General features: G+C 41.1%; 1 protein-coding gene across 13 annotated transcripts in view; it reads right to left on the bottom strand.

Moving 5' to 3' along the window:
• The window catches only part of RALGAPA2 (Ral GTPase activating protein catalytic subunit alpha 2), a 421,554-nt gene that overhangs the window by 358,678 nt on the left and 46,904 nt on the right, over positions 1-15,972 (bottom strand). For 12 of the 13 annotated variants that reach the window (XM_023549982.2, XM_023549976.2, XM_023549977.2 and 9 more), the window contains one exon: positions 15,751-15,803. The exons of the other annotated variant lie outside the window; for it this stretch is intronic. In XM_023549982.2, the coding sequence (XP_023405750.1) occupies positions 15,751-15,803 (53 nt within the window). The remainder of the gene's footprint in view (positions 1-15,750; positions 15,804-15,972) is intronic. 13 annotated transcript variants of the gene reach the window in all.

The raw sequence follows: 15,972 nt of genomic DNA, 5'->3' as shown, positions 1-15,972 counted from the left end.
CAAAAAAAACCAAACCAAACCCAGTGCCGTCGAGTCGATTCCAACTCACGGCGACCCTACAGAACAGAGTAGAACGGCCCCACAGAGTTTCCAAGGAGCGCCTGGTGGATTTGAACTGCCTGCTCTTTGGTTAGCAGCCATAGCACTTAACCACTACGCCACCAGGGTTTCCTTTGCTACTAGGTTTAAAATAAGCCATCCCAAAGGCAGAAAGGGGGGACCTGACTACCACCAAGAATAGACAAGAGTGAAGCACATCCTTTGGACCCAGGATTCCTGTGCTGAGACCCTCCTAGACCCAAGAGAGACAGAGGCAGGGCTATATAACACCAGAGACAACAAGACGGCAAGAAGCGGCAGCAGAGAAACAGCAGCAGAACCAGAAAACCAGCAGGAGAAAGCGCGGTGAGCTTCCTGAACGGAACAAGAAAGTTGAGAGCTTTCGGGCAGGAGACTTGCTGGTGGAGTAGGGTGCCTCTGGGGACTTGGCAGAGCTAGGTTCACTGACCCATGGAGCAAGAGAGTCAGTGCCTTCAGACAGGAGGCTTGCTGGCGGAGTGGAATGCCTGCAGGCACTTGTCGGTAGAGCTAGGCTTGGACCCACGGGGCAAGAGAGCTGAGCACCTTGAGGCCGAGGTTTATTGGCAGAGCGGGGTGCCTCGCAGCACTTACTGGTGGAGCTAAAGAGCTTTGTAACACTTGCCCAAGGAGGGCAGAGGCTGGGCCAATGGGCTGAGGGCCAGAGAGAGGCCTGCCTGCACACATGGCTGAGAAGAAAAAAAAAGAGAAGAAGCTGTCCTAATTGAAGAACTATATCCTAAATTGTAACCTGTTACTTCGCTAATAAACCTCGTAACTGTGAATATGGTCTGTGAGTTCTGTGTGGCCACTGCAATGAATTATTGAACCCAGCAGAGAAGTAGAGAGTGTCTTGGGAGGGACGGCTGGTATCAGTATTGGTAGTGTGGTTGGAGGATGAAGGCATGTCTAACCTCCGCCTCACAGCAATCAGCCTTGGGCTGCTGATGCTGATGACTCTCCCCCTTGTACAGTCAGAGGAAGTCAGGTGCCCCCACCACACCATTTTTACAACCAGGTTGGGCCACATTTTACAGATTATAAAGAACGAGTTCAAGTCTCTGGGAAAGATAGTGATGGGACTAAAACAGGGTCTAATATGGTGGCAGTAATTTGGATAAATTTAAGGATAGGGAATCTAGAAACCAAATGTCCTCTGTATGTGTGATTTCTAACTCTGTGATATCAGAAAAATATCACACTGAATGAAATATCATTCCAAGGCCAGAGCACATGTAAGCTTTGAAATTAAACCTCTCTGTCAGTATACATTTTAATAAGGAGGGTAAGGAAATGCTCCTTCCTATCAAATTCTACAATTTTCCTAAATACATATGTACTACCCCATTTTCCTACCAAAGAAGGATGGCATATGAGATGGCAGACCACTTCAAACACTCTCTCTCAACTGCTGAATCCAGAGGTCCTCAAGATCAAGTGAATTATTTGACCTTGAGGTCCATTCACCAAGTGCCTTACATTACTAAACCAACCCTCCTTTCCCCATATGCAGGTAACTACCTCAAGGGCTATCATCAGAGTGTCACTTCTGAAAGGGGCCATTCAGAATTTTCTGTGACTCACTACTGGAGCTCTGACGTTAAGTGATTCTTACCCGTGAATCCTTTAGCTTACCGTGAAATGAAACATACGATCCAGAAGGGCAGGAAGTTCTGTCTTGCTCACTGCTCTATTCCTAATACCTAGAAATATGCCTAGCACAAAGCAGGTACTCGATAAATACTTCAAATGAATGAATGAATTTTACAAGAGTAGGAACATGCTGGTATACATACCCCGTGGACACACAGCTTGGGATGCAGGAAAGTACTGAGACTCCTAAGTGGTAAGTAGCATGGCATTGAGTTATGAGCATGGGTTCCAGACTCTGAAACACCAGAAATTTCATACCTACATTATCATTTGCTAGATGTGTTACCTTGGACAAGTTGCCTACTCCACAAAGCCTCTGTAATGTACATAAAAACTGGGAAGACAGACCTACTTCAGAGGAAAAATAGTAAAGAGGATGGCCCATGTAAAACATGTACAGTCTAGCCAAGATGGCAATGTTAATTTCATGTCTTGGGGCTTCACATAATCACCCCCGAGACCACATCTGAAACACATAATAATGACAGATATGATTTAAAAAGAGGGTTTAAAAAGAGGAGGAAATGTAAGCAGTCATAACCACAATAAAAAATGTGATAACCATCTCCGTGGACCAGAGACAAGAGAAACCCTAAGTGGTACACAGTGTTGAAGCTACAGGCAAAGCTGGCTGGAAAGTTAACGTCCAAGGGCACAAGAGCACCCACTGGAGGTAAAAGCAGACAGGAAGGTCTGCTCTCAGGCTGAACCACGACCTGGACTGGGCTGGCAGCTCTGAGGGCACATCATTTGCTATGTCAGAAACCGTCATGTCTCCAGTAGCTCAATACATCTAAACACTGCTGTTTCCTTTCTCAAAGGTTCCCTTCCAGATCACCCGAGACCTACAAAGGCAGGCAGCAGCTCTTCTTACATAGTCTTTTTCACACCTTAACTCTCTTACCTCTATGCTTTCTTCCAATCCATTTCTTATTTCTAGAATATCCTCATGCAGTCTCCCTTTCATGATTTAACATGTCTTCATAATTCCACCTCTTCTAAAGGAAGTCTTTCCCAATTATTTATGAGTTAATAGGTAGTCACCTCCAAGTCTTCATAAACCACCTCTTTATACGACACTAGTCTGAAGTTACTTAATACCCAGAATGAAAAAGACATACAAATTACAACCTATCTTCTAAAGCCAGAAAGAAAAAATATAAGCATAAAAAAGGTAATGCAAGCTCATTATCATTCATATTTACTATGCAAAATAAAAGTTTTATGGAGCTTCTAATAATACATATTTTTTCCTATCATATGCCAAAACCAAACCCACTGCCGTTGAGTTGATTCCAACTCATAGAGACCCTACAGGACAGAGAGCTGCCCCACCAGGTTCCCAGCACAGAAGCAGGCTGCCACACCTTCCTCCGACAGAGCAGCTGCTGGGTTCCAACTGCCGACCTGTCAGTTAGCGGCTGAGCTTGTAGCCACCACGCCACCAATTACACAGGAAACTAAAAAAACAAACCAAAAAAAAAAAAGCTCAAACCGATTGCCATTTGAGTCAATTTCAACCCAAAGCCACCCTATGCAAGGAACTAATCCTCTGTAAATAGTAACGTACCAATAGTAATACCCTCTCTAGTTTACAATTTCCGGACCTGAGGAGAAGGCACTGAAACTTCCGTGGCAGGTACAGGACCAGGGTCTCTGAAGGGCTTTCTTCTGCCATACAATTAGACAATAGTTCTTAAACACTACTGGGCTTTGGAGAAGATACGGGAAACCAACAAGGAACTAAAAAAAGAAAAAAAAGGAAGCAGGAGAGAAAGGGAAAGGTGGTGGAAGAAAAGTGAGCCAAAACCTGATCTGTGAGCAACAAGAAAAGTGAAAAGGAATGCAGGGTTACCAAAGGGTGAATACCAACAAGAAGGTCTACAGACGTCTGTTGCCTCGGGCCCCCAACTCAGACTCCCAGGTCAGTCTGGGGAACTGAACCTGAGATTCCCTGAATACATCAAATGGAGCTAAAGTGCTTCCAGGTCAAGTGCACTCCCTGGCTCCTGGCAAAAACAAAGACAAACCCTCTGGAGGAAACCAAGATTGACAGATTAAGTCCAATTAAATACAGTATCACAATCAAATATCACAAAATAGGCAAGATAATGAGCCACTGTGAGTATGGGACAGCAGAAAAAAACAAGAGATTTAGACAAAGACTTCAGATTTTAGAATGATCAAATATGAAATATTACATATTAAATGTTTAAGAAAATGAAAGATTTATAAAAATGAACCAGAATAAAGACTTTGAAAAGCAACCAGGCACATATGAATACCAAACCAAAGAACTTTTAGAACAAGAGGAAAAAAATGACTGACATTTACAATTCAATAGACTGGTTGAGCAGCAGATAAAACCCAAATGAAGAGAGTTAGTGAGCTGGAAGAATGAACTGAAGAAATGTCCCAAAATGCAACACAACGAGATCATGGCAGGAGAATAAATGCAACCTTAAGAGACATGGAAGAGAAAACAAAAAGTTAAAATAAGAACCTTAGAAAGTATGGCCAGAAAGAATAAAAGAGACAGAGGTAATATTTGAGATGACAGTAGCTGAGAATTTTCCAGAAATGATAAAAGATATGAATCCAGAGATCCAGAAAACATACATATATCAAGCAAGATAAGAAATCTTCAACTATACATTTTGCTGTGAAGTTAAAGAACACCAAAGACTAAGAAAAAGGTCTTCACAGAAGTCAGAGAGAAGTTTAGAGGAACAATAATCACACTGAAAGCAAAGTTTAGCTTTGGTGATAAGAACAAAATTCTTAAGGCGGAGCCTACACAGCACCCTCGACAGAGGCATCACACTGTTCCTCTGCAGCAAAGAGCCAAAAACTAAGTAAAACAGAAGCAAATGCCAGTCCTGGAACCCCAGGCAACAAATGAAGGGATTAGGAACTACATCAATTACCAAATGGAAGAAGAAACTGATGGAAAACAGAGAATGAAGGGAGATACAGAGTGGAGGTTCCCTGCAAACTAACACAGCACAGCGTCACCATCTCAGAACACAGCCAACAACTAACCTGGACAGAGGGTACGAGGAATCAACTTTACGGAGCTCCCAAAAGGAGATGAGTACCAGGTAACCAGAGAAACACATTTTTCCACCCCTCACCATTCCGGTGAATTGAAGCAACAAGCCCCAGTACTGACAGTCCCCACCACCAGGGTCCACAACATGAGGCTACTCCTCACCTAGCCCCCTCCTCTTTTCTTTCTCCCATCCACCTAGCCCCATACACCACCTCCCCGCCTCCGCCCCTCCCCCCCCATTCCACCAGCAGGGCATGCTATGGCTAAAAAGCCACCAGCCCACTTCCACCACGGGTCTGTCCAACCCCACACGCCAGCTACCGCCTCATTGTTTTTCCCTTCCTTCCTTTTCTTTCTCCCTCCCACCTATACCCATACACCACCTGCACCTCTTCCCACCAGTCCTCATCATTCTGCCAGGGCTAGAGGGCCTCCAGAGCCCCACCCCTGGGCCACTCCACCCCCACCCTAAGGCTCCCTCTGCACTGTTTTTGTTTTATTTTGTTCTTTTTGTTTTCTCTTTCTTTTCTCTCTCCCACCTATCTCCATACATCACCTCTCCTCCCCTCCCACAAGCCCTCAGGTCCGCCCTGCCCCACTCACCAGCCCCCACTGTACTGCCAGTTTTTTTTTCTCCTTTTTCTTTACTTTCTCCTTTTTTATTCTCCCTCCCACCTAGCCCTGCAGACTACCTCCTCACTCTTCCCGCTGGCCCCCACCATACTGCAGCAGGTAGAGAGCCACCAGCCCATCACTGCTCTGGGTTCAACCCACCCCTGCTAGCCATTTCTTTCTTTCTTTTCTATCTTTTCTTTCCCCCTCCCACCTAGACCCATACAACATCACCACCCCCTTCCTGCTGGCCATCAGGTCTGTCCCACCCCAACCACCGACTCTCCTTTTTTTCTTCATTATCCTTTTCTTCTTTGTTTTATTTTCTTTCTCCCCTCCCCCGCACCTAGCCCCGAATGCCACTTCCCCCACTTCCCACTGGCATCCATGTGCCACCATGGCGAGAGCATACAGGGCACTCAGGCCTGTCACCACACCAAACCCACACTGATCCTCCTCTCCCACCACTCAACCAGCTGCTGAACAGTGGGAAGCAAGCCCATACCATTCCCCATCCAAGACCCCTGCCAATCGAGTGAGGGGTTGTGAATGCTCCCACACACTGGACCAACATTATGAGACAGCACCCACCAAGTCTACCCTCAGACATCTCGCAAAACCAGTGTACGTGAAAATGGGCTGCTGCTGCCCTGTCCTCCTGAACAAGGCGTTCAGGGCTATAGTGACCACAGGTAATAAAGGAGCAAAGAATGACCAGCATGCCTGCCCTGACATAAAAAAAAAAAAAAAAAAAAAAAACCAGGACAAAAGAAACAAACATACAATCAAAAATAAAATAATAACTTAATGTCTCGAAGACAGCAAACAATATGAAACATATCAAAAAGCTGGACAACATGGCTCCAGCAACTGACCAAAATAAATAATAAGATAACCTTCCTGTAGAAGAAAAGGCAATGGAAGTACCTGATATGGAATACAGAAGGCTAATATCTAGGGCTCTCCAACAGATATGAAAACACATAAAGGAAAACACAGGCAAAACCAATAAAAACACGCCCCAAATCAAGAAAAACACAGACAAAGCAAAAGAAGAAATCAGGAAAATGATATAAGAACAAAATATCAAACTAAATAGTCAGAAATCATATAAAAACAGCAATTAAAAATCCAAAAGAAAAACAACAAAATTTCAGAAAAGGAAAACTCAATAGAGGTTTTAAGAACAAATTTGAAACAATGGAAAACAGAATCAGTGAGGCTGAAGACAAAACCATGGATGATACTTTGCTCAACGAAAAGTCAGAGAAAAGAATGAAGAAAACCTAAGAATTATGGGGGACATAACGAGGAGCAAAAATCTACACATGATCAGAGTTCTAGAACAGGCGTAGAAAATGGAAAACACAAAGAAGATTGTTGAATATTCACTGGTAGAAAACGTACCAAGTATCACGAAAGACAAAAAGCTGAACATCCAAGAACCCAACTGTTTTAGTCATCTAGTGCTGCTATAACAGAAATACCATAATTGGATGGCTTTAACAAAGAGAAGTTTATTCTCTCACAGTCCAGTAGAATAGAAGTCCAAATTCAGTGTGCCGGCTCCAGGGTAAGGTGTTCTTTCTCTATCAGCTCTGGAAGAAGGTCCTTGTCATTAGTCTTCCCTTGGTTTGGGAGCTTCTCAGCACAGGAACCTCAGGTCCAAAGGACACACTCTGCTCCCAGCACTGCCTTCTTGGTGGCATGAGGTCCCTAACTCTCTGCTTACTTCTCTTTCCTTTTATCTCTTGAGAGATAAAAGGTGGTGCAGACCACACCCCAGGGAATCTCCTTTTACATTGGATCAGGAATGTGACCTGGTAAGGGTGTTATAATCCCACCCTAATCCTCTTCGACATAAAATTACAATCACAAAATAGAGGACAACACAGAATACTGGGAATCATGGCCTAACCAAGCTGATACACACATTTGGGGGTGGGGGGGGGGATATAATTCAATCCATGACATTTCACCCTTTGGTCCCCCAAAATCACATTCTTGCAACATGCAAAACATATTCACCCCATCATATCATAGCAAAAGTCTTAACTCCAAGTCCAAAATCCAAAAATTCCTCTTCATCTATGATATCTAGAATACAAGTTACCTGCTTCCAAAGGTACAATGGCAGAACAGAAACAAGCTAGACATTTCTATTACAAATGGGAGAAACTGGAGGAAAAGAACGGATAACAGGCACCAAGCAAGTCAGCAGAACACATTACATCAGCCCTCAAGGCTTGAAAATAATCCTCTGTTCTCAAATATCATTCACACAATGGCCCTGCCCTCCGGACTCTAGGTATTGGCTACACTCTCCAGATTCTGAATGGAGGCTCCTTGGCCCTGGGCTTCAGCTCCGCCTTCCAGGCCCACTGGGACAGCAATTCTGCTCCCTCGGCTTTAGGAGTGCAATTCGATCTGAGTGGCAACTCCACCCTTAGAAACACCTGAGGCCATGGCTACACCCTTTGAAATCCCTGAGGTCCTAGCCATACCTTTCGAGACTGAGGCAGCTCAGCTTCTTGTGTTCCTTGTCTCTTCAGCTTCTGCTTCCTGGTTTCTTGACCTCTCAGCTCCTCGCGCCTCCTGCCTGCATCTGCTTTGCTGGGGCAAGTGTTCCAAAGATCTGTAGCTCTACCAATGAGTGCCAGGAGGCAGCCCACTCCGCCAGGAAGCCTTCTGCAAACAGGTACCGAACTCTCTTACTCCATGGGTCAGCAAGCCTAGCTCCATGGATAAGTGCCCAGAGGCACCCCACTCTGCCAGAAAACCTCCTGCACACATGCACTCAGCTCTCTCACTCCATGGGTTGGCTCCAGCACTGTCTGGCGCTGGTCTCCTGGTTGTGCTGCTGCCAGTTAACTGCTGCTGCTGGTCCTCTGCTGCTGTTTCTCACCATATGCGCCTTCTCCAGTGTTAACAGTTCACTTCCTTCTCAGTGTTCTATCCATTCACAGTTTCAAAACCTCTTCCACATTTTAGGAATCTGTTAGAGCAGCACCCCACTCTTTGTACCAAATTCTGTCTTAGTCATCTAGTGCTGCTATAAAAGAAATACCACAAGTGGATGGTTTTAACAAAGAGAAGTTTATTCTCTCATAGTCCAATAGGCTAGAAGTCTGAATTCAGGGTATCGGCTCCAGGGGAAGGCTCTCTCTGTGTTGGCTCTGGAAGAAGGTCTTTGTCATCAGTCTTCCCATGGTCTGGAAGCATCTCAGCGCAGGAACCTCAGGTCCAAAGGACACGCTCTGCTCCTGGCACTGTTTTCTTGGTGGTATGAGGTCCCCAACTCTCTGCTTACTTCTCTTTCCTTTTATCTCTAGAGAGATAAATGTGGTGCAGGCCACACCCCAGGGAAACTCCCTTTACATTGGATGGGGGATGTGACCTGGTAAGGGTGTTACAATCCCACCCTAACCCTCTTTAACATAACATTACAATCACAAAATGGAGGAAAACACAGAACACTGGGAATCATGGCCTAACCAAGTTAATACACACATTTTTGTCAATCTGTGACACCAACGAACTGCATTTAGGATAGACACCAAAAGATAGTCACGAAGACGTTATCATAATCACACTTGCCAAAACCAAAGACAAAAAGAATACGGAGAGCAGCTGGAGAAAAACGAAAAGTCACATACAAAGGGGGAAACAATAAGACTAAGCTCTGATTATGTGGCAGAAACCATGCAGGCAAGAAGGCAATGAGATGACATACATAAAACCTTGAAAGAAAAAACTGCCAACCAAGAATTATATATCCTACAAACCTCTCTCTCAAATACAATGGTGAAATTAGGACATTTCCAGATAATCCGAAATTAAGGGAATTTGTTACAATCAAACCAAACTTACAGGAAATACTAAAAGGAATCCTTTGCTTAGAGAGCCAAGAACATGAGACAGCAATCGGAGTCTAGGACACAGGACAGGATCAGCTAGATACCAACCTAGGTAAAGAACTCTCAATAATAAAACAAAGCTAACAGACTTAAAACAGGGAAACAGAGACATCAATCTATAAAGACAACGTCAAAACAATAAAAGGGGGAATAAACGGTGTAAGTATTATAACTTTCAAATGGAGAGGAAGTCAGGGCGATACCACCTAATAAAACACTGGTTCAAGCTTAGGAAGATAAGGGTAAATTTCAAAGCAACCACAAAGAAAGTTAACAAGCCTACACATCTAAAGAAGAAAACTATAAAGACTCAGTAAACACAAAATCTATAATAACAAAAGAAAAAAAAAATCCACAAACAAAAGGAACTCAGCACAGGAAACTAAGAAGGACAAAGAAAACATCAGCACCACAAAAAAAAAAAAAAGCACAATATGACATCAATAAACTCATACCTATGGATAATGACACTGAATGTAAATGGCTTAAATATACCCATAAAGAGAGAGAGGGTAGCAGAATGGACTAAAAAAAAAAATGACCCATCCATATGCTGTCTACAAGAGACCCATCTTAGACACAAAAACATAAATGTATTAAAAATCAAAGGATGGAAATAAATATATCAAGGAAACAATAAACAAAAAAAGAGCAGGAGTGGCAAAACGAATCACAGATAAATAGACCTTAAGGCAAAATCAATCGCAGAGGAGAAAGAAGGGCATTATATAATGAGGTTAAAGAGACAATCCACCAACAAGACATAACCTTAATAAACATCTACACACCCAACGACACAGCTCCAAAATACAGGAAACTAACTCTAACGGCACTGAAAAGAGAAATAGACAGTTCCACAATAATAGTAGGGGATTTCAACACACCACTCCTGGTAAAGGACTGAACATCTAGAAAGAAACACAACAAAGATACAGAAGATCTAAAGGCTAAAATCAACCAACATGGCCTCATAAACATATATACAACAGTCTACCCAACAGCAGCAAAGTGTACACATGGAACATTCCCCAGAATAGGCATTTTAGGCCACAAAGCAACCCTAAATAAAATCCAAAACATCGAAATAATACAAAGCATTGTCTCTGATCACAATGCCATAAAAGCAGAAATCAATAATAGGAAGATAAAGGAAAAAAATCAAATACATGGTGTCTTAGTCATCTAGTGCTGCTGTAACAGAAATATCACAAGTGGATGGCTTAAACAAAGAGAAATTTATTGTCTCACAGTCGAGTAAAGTACAAGTCCAAATTACAATCACAAAATGTAAGACAACCACAGAATACTGGGAATCGTAGCCTAACCAAGTTGATATACACATTTTTGGGGGGACATAATTCAATCCATGACACATGAAAACTGAATAACACCTTGTAAAAAAAAAAAAAAAAAAAAAAAACTTGGGTACAGGAGAAACCAAAGAGGGAATCGAAAAATTCCTAGAATCAAATGAGGATGAAAACATGACAAGCCAAAATCTTTGGGACACAACAAAGGCAGTGCTCAGAGGGCAATTTATAACAATAAACACACACATCAAAAAAGAAAAACAGGCCAAAATCAAAAAAGTTAGGCCCCAACTCAAACAAATAGAAAGGAACAACAGATACCCACAGGCATCAGAAGAAAGGAAATAATAAAGATTAGAGCTGAAATAATATGAAATGGAGAACAGAAAAACAACATAAAGAGTCAACGAGACCAAAAGTTGGTTATCTGAAAAGATCGACAAACTATTGGCCAAACTGACAAAACAAAAACAAGAAAGGAAGCAAACAACCCAAGTAAGAAAGGTGATGGGGAACATTACAACAGACCCAACTTAAATAAAAGGGATCATAAAGGAATACTATGAAAAATTATACTCCAACAAAATTGAAAACCTAAAAAAAGAAGAAATTTCTAGAAACACACTACCTATCTAAACTAACACAAAACGATATAGAAATTCTGAACAGACCCATAACAAGAGAAGAGATTGCAGAGGTAATTTAAAAAAAAAAAAACACTCCCAACAAAAAAGTCCTGTATGGACAACTTCACTGCAGAATTTTTCCAAACATTCAGAGAAAAGCTCACACCAGTACTATTCAAACTATTTCAAAACACAGAAAAGGAAGGAATACTCCCCAAATTCATTCTGTTGAAGTCTGCACAGCCATGATACCAAAGGCAGGCAAAGATACCACAAAAAAAAGACCAGTATCTCTCATGAATATAGATGTAAAAATTCTCAACAAAATTCTAACCAAAAGAATTCAGCATCATATAAAAAAATAATACATCACAACCAAGTGGGATTTATACCAGGTATGCAAAGATGGTTTCACATTAGAAAATCAATCAATATAATCCAACACATAAACAGAACAAAAGAAAAGAAACACACCATCATCTCAATCAATACAGAAAAGACACTGCATAAAGTCCAATGCCCATTTCTGATAAACACTCTCAATAAAATAGGAAAAGAAGGGAAATTCCTCAACATAATACAGGACATCTATACAAAACCAACAGCCAACATCATTCTCAATGGAGAGAGGTTGAAAGCATTCTCCCTGAGAACAGGAACAGGGTTCCCTTTATCACCACTCCTACTTAACACCGTGCTAGAAGTCCTAGCTGGGGCAATGATGCAAGAAAAAGAAATAAAGGGCATACAAATTGGAAAGGAAGAAGTAAAATTATCCCTATTCACAGACAGTATGATCCTATACATAGAGAACCCCAAAGATTCCACAAGAAAACTACTGGAACTAACAGAAAGATTCAGCAGAGTAGCAAGATACAAGATCAACATACAAAAAATCTGTTGGATTCCTATATGCCAAAGAGACCTTCAAAAAGGAAATCAGGAAAATTACACCATTTATAAGCCAACTTGAACCAAACCCATTGCCAGCAAGTCAATTCCAACTCACAGCAACCCTACAGGACAGAGCAGAACTGCCCCATAGAGTTTCCAAGGAGAGCCTGGTGGATTCAAACTGCAGACCTTTTGGTTAGCAGCCATCGCACTTAACCACTATGCCACCAGGGTTCTCCATACCATTTATAATAGCCCCTAAAAAGATTTAAAAATACCTAGGACTAAATCTAACCAGGCACATAAAAGACCTATACAAAGGAAACTACAAAACATTATTGCAAGAAACCAAGAGACTTATATAAACGGAAAAACATACCACGCTCATGCACAGAAGACTGAACATTGTGAAAATGTCAATTCTACCCAAACTGCATCCAAATACCAGCAGTATTCTTTAATGAGATGGAAAAGCTAATAATCAAATTCATATGGAAAGGACAGAAGCCCTGGATAAGCAAAACATCACCAAAGAAAAAGAACAAAGTAGGAGGCCTCGCACTGCCTGATCTCAAAATCTAGTCTACAGCTACGGTAGTCAACACAGTCTGGTACCGGCACAACAATAGGCTTATAGGTCCGTGGAACAGAATCGAGGACCTACAAGGAAATCCTTCCACCTATGGCCACTGATCTTTGACAAAGGACCAAAGTCCATTAAATGGTGAAAAGACCATCTTTTTAACAGATGGTGCTGGCAAAACTGAACGTTCTTCTATAAAGCAATGAAAGAGGACCCGTATCTCACACCATACATAAAAACTAACTTCAAAATGGATCAAAGATCTAAATATAAAACTGTATAGAGATCACGGAAGAAAAATAGGGACAACGCTCCTAATACATGACACAAATATCAATCCTTTATTTTTCATCTTTTTTGGACTACAATATTTATTTTAAAACTTTTACTGGCATAATTATACATACACAAAATTCAATAAAGGATATTTCTCTTCTGCCCCCTCCCTCCCAAAAAAAAAAATTCTTAGAAAAATAGTTTATCAAACTTGAGTCATGAAAAAATAGAAAATCTGCATAATACTAAAAGTATTAAAGAACTTGAATGAGTGGTTAAAAGTCTTCCCATTAAAATAAATATAACACCAGTTTCAGGCAGTTTTTCCAGGAAGGACTAAGTAACATTATAGGAAGAGATCATTCCAATCCTATACAAACTACATAATATAAAAAGAAGAAATGCTAGATAACAGATTCATTTATAACAGAAGCAATCAAAAACAATATGAGGCAGGGAAATTTAGGTCAACCTCAGTCATGTACAGAGATCCAAAAATAAACAAAATATTAGCCACCTAAAAAAATCTAGAACTGTAACTCACTACATTAATTTTCAAGAATCATCATCATATGGTCATCGCAATTAACACAGAAAAAAAAAATGGAAAACTTTCAAAACTCATTTATAATTTTTCACAAATCTTACCAAACTAAGAATACAAGCAAATTCCTTAATCTGACAAAGCATATCTATAAATTTACAGCAAACATTCTTCTTAATGAGGAAGCATTAGCAAGACTCCCTTTAGAATTGGAAACAGGATGCCGACCTTTATCACTTCTACTTAACAGTGTGCTTTAGGGCCGAGCCAATGCAGAAAGACAAGAAAAACAGACTCACTGGAAGTGATTACACCAAGCTGTCATTATTCACCGATAATCTGTCTACAAAGAAAACCAAAATAAATCATACTCACTTAATCCCACAGCAGAAATGGATTAACGAGAGCTATTTTATTTATTTTTTTTTAATATTCAAAGCTGGACAACGAATAAGGAAGGCCAAAGAAGACCTGACGCCTTTGAATTGTAGTGTTGGCAAAGAATATTGAATATATCACAGACTGCCAAAAGAATGAACAAATCTGTCTTGGAAGAAGCACAGCCAGAATGCTCCTTAGAGGCGAGGATGGCAAGACTACATCTTACATGCTTTGGACATGCTGTCAGGAGGGATCACTCCCTGGAGAAGGACATCGTGCTTGTCAAAGTACAGTGTTAGCGGAAAAGAGGAAGACCCTCAACGAGGTGGACTGACACAGTGGCTGCAACAATGAGCTCAAGTGTAACAACGAATGTAAGGATGGCACAAGACCGGGCAGTGTTTCGTTCCGTTGTGCGTAGGGTCGCTATGAGTTGGAACTGACTCAATGGCACCTAACAACAATGTATTCAAACACGTGGATGAATCTTAAAAACAATGTTGAGTGTAAAAGGCAGTGACAGACAACTACATACCATATGGCACCATTTTTATTAAGCTCAAAACAAGCAAACCTTATAAAGCATTGTTGAAGAATACAAATACATGGGGTAAAATCCTTTTTTTAAAGAAAGGGAATGATAAAATGCAGGGGACTGGATGCCTCTAAAGGATGGGGTTGAGGAGGGGTACCTCGGCAGCTTCTAGTTCTTAGAACGGAGTAGGTGGGACGGGCTTTATTATCATGTTTCATAACTTGCATATATGTTATAAATTCTTTTGTAAATGCATCAACTATTACATAAATAAAATAATTTAAGTTAATAGAAAAATTCAATCAAACGACAGTCAGTAGACACATACTTAAGTGATAGACTTATTATTTCAGGCCTCTGCTAAAAACAACTCCTCTTCTGCACAGGCTTCATAGTAGGGTAACCACAAGAAACACAACAACCTCTTCCGCAATATATGCAGTAAACCAATGTCTGTTACCCTGGGGAAGAAGTACAGCCCTCAAAGGAGACAGGGGAACCATGGTCATCGTGCGCCAGCCACAAGCCATGGCTGGGCCGGAGGCTTCCCTTGCTATCCATGACCCAGAAAGCCCCTCACCAGACTCCCGTGAGAGCCTCCCAGCCCTTGCTTCCCCCAGCAAACTCTGCAATGACTACGCATTAGGCTTGTTCTTCAGTCATAAACATTTATCTCCTCGAACCACCCCTAAGCACAAGCTCTTCAAACCATGAGTAATTTCTAGATAGCCAACAATTAACTTTCAGAACCTAGAATTCAGTTCTGAATGCAGTTCTCAAGGTATCAGTAATCTGGCCACTTGTCATACACTGGACAAGAAAACCATACCCAAACATTATTCCAGCTTTGACAAGAACATATGAACAATACACATACACACAAAGATAGCAACCTCGCTAGTAGTCAGAAAACCGGAAATTAAAGCAATGAGTTTTTTCATGTCATACTTACGTATATTAAAAAGATAAACCATTTCTAGTGTTGGTTAAGGTGTAAGAAATTTACATTTAAGACTTAGATATAAGTTTACATATAAGCTTATATGGACTTTTTTGGAGAGCATTTTGGCAATATCTAACAGGATTTAAAGTATATCAATTCTTCCATCTAATAATTTCATGTCCAGGTACTCACCCAGGAAAAATACTCACACACGTTTGCAAAAAAAAAAAAAAAAAAAATCACAAGAACATTCTTTGCGGCACTGTTTGTAAATGTGGAGGGGGAGGGGGAGGGAGGGAGGAAATCCAACAACAGCCATTAGCTAAATAAATTAATAAAAACTTACTTCAAAAAGAAAGAGGACAGAGTCCAGCTCCTCCCTTTGTGACTTATTATTCCCTGGAATACATAAAAATAAGTTAGTTACCATGCCAACATTTTAACACTAGAATATTACAAATTATGTTAAAAGGCATCTTAAAACGTTTAAGCCTCAACATAAATTTATTTGCTTAAAAAATACCAAGAGGCAGTGTGGACAATGGAGCCAGACTGCGTAGGGCCTCAC

This window comes from Loxodonta africana, chromosome 24 (genome assembly GCF_030014295.1).
Source record: "Loxodonta africana isolate mLoxAfr1 chromosome 24, mLoxAfr1.hap2, whole genome shotgun sequence".
NCBI lineage: Eukaryota > Metazoa > Chordata > Mammalia > Proboscidea > Elephantidae > Loxodonta > Loxodonta africana.
Note: the sequence above shows the minus strand (reverse complement) of the source record. Positions and strands in the feature narration are given on the sequence as shown.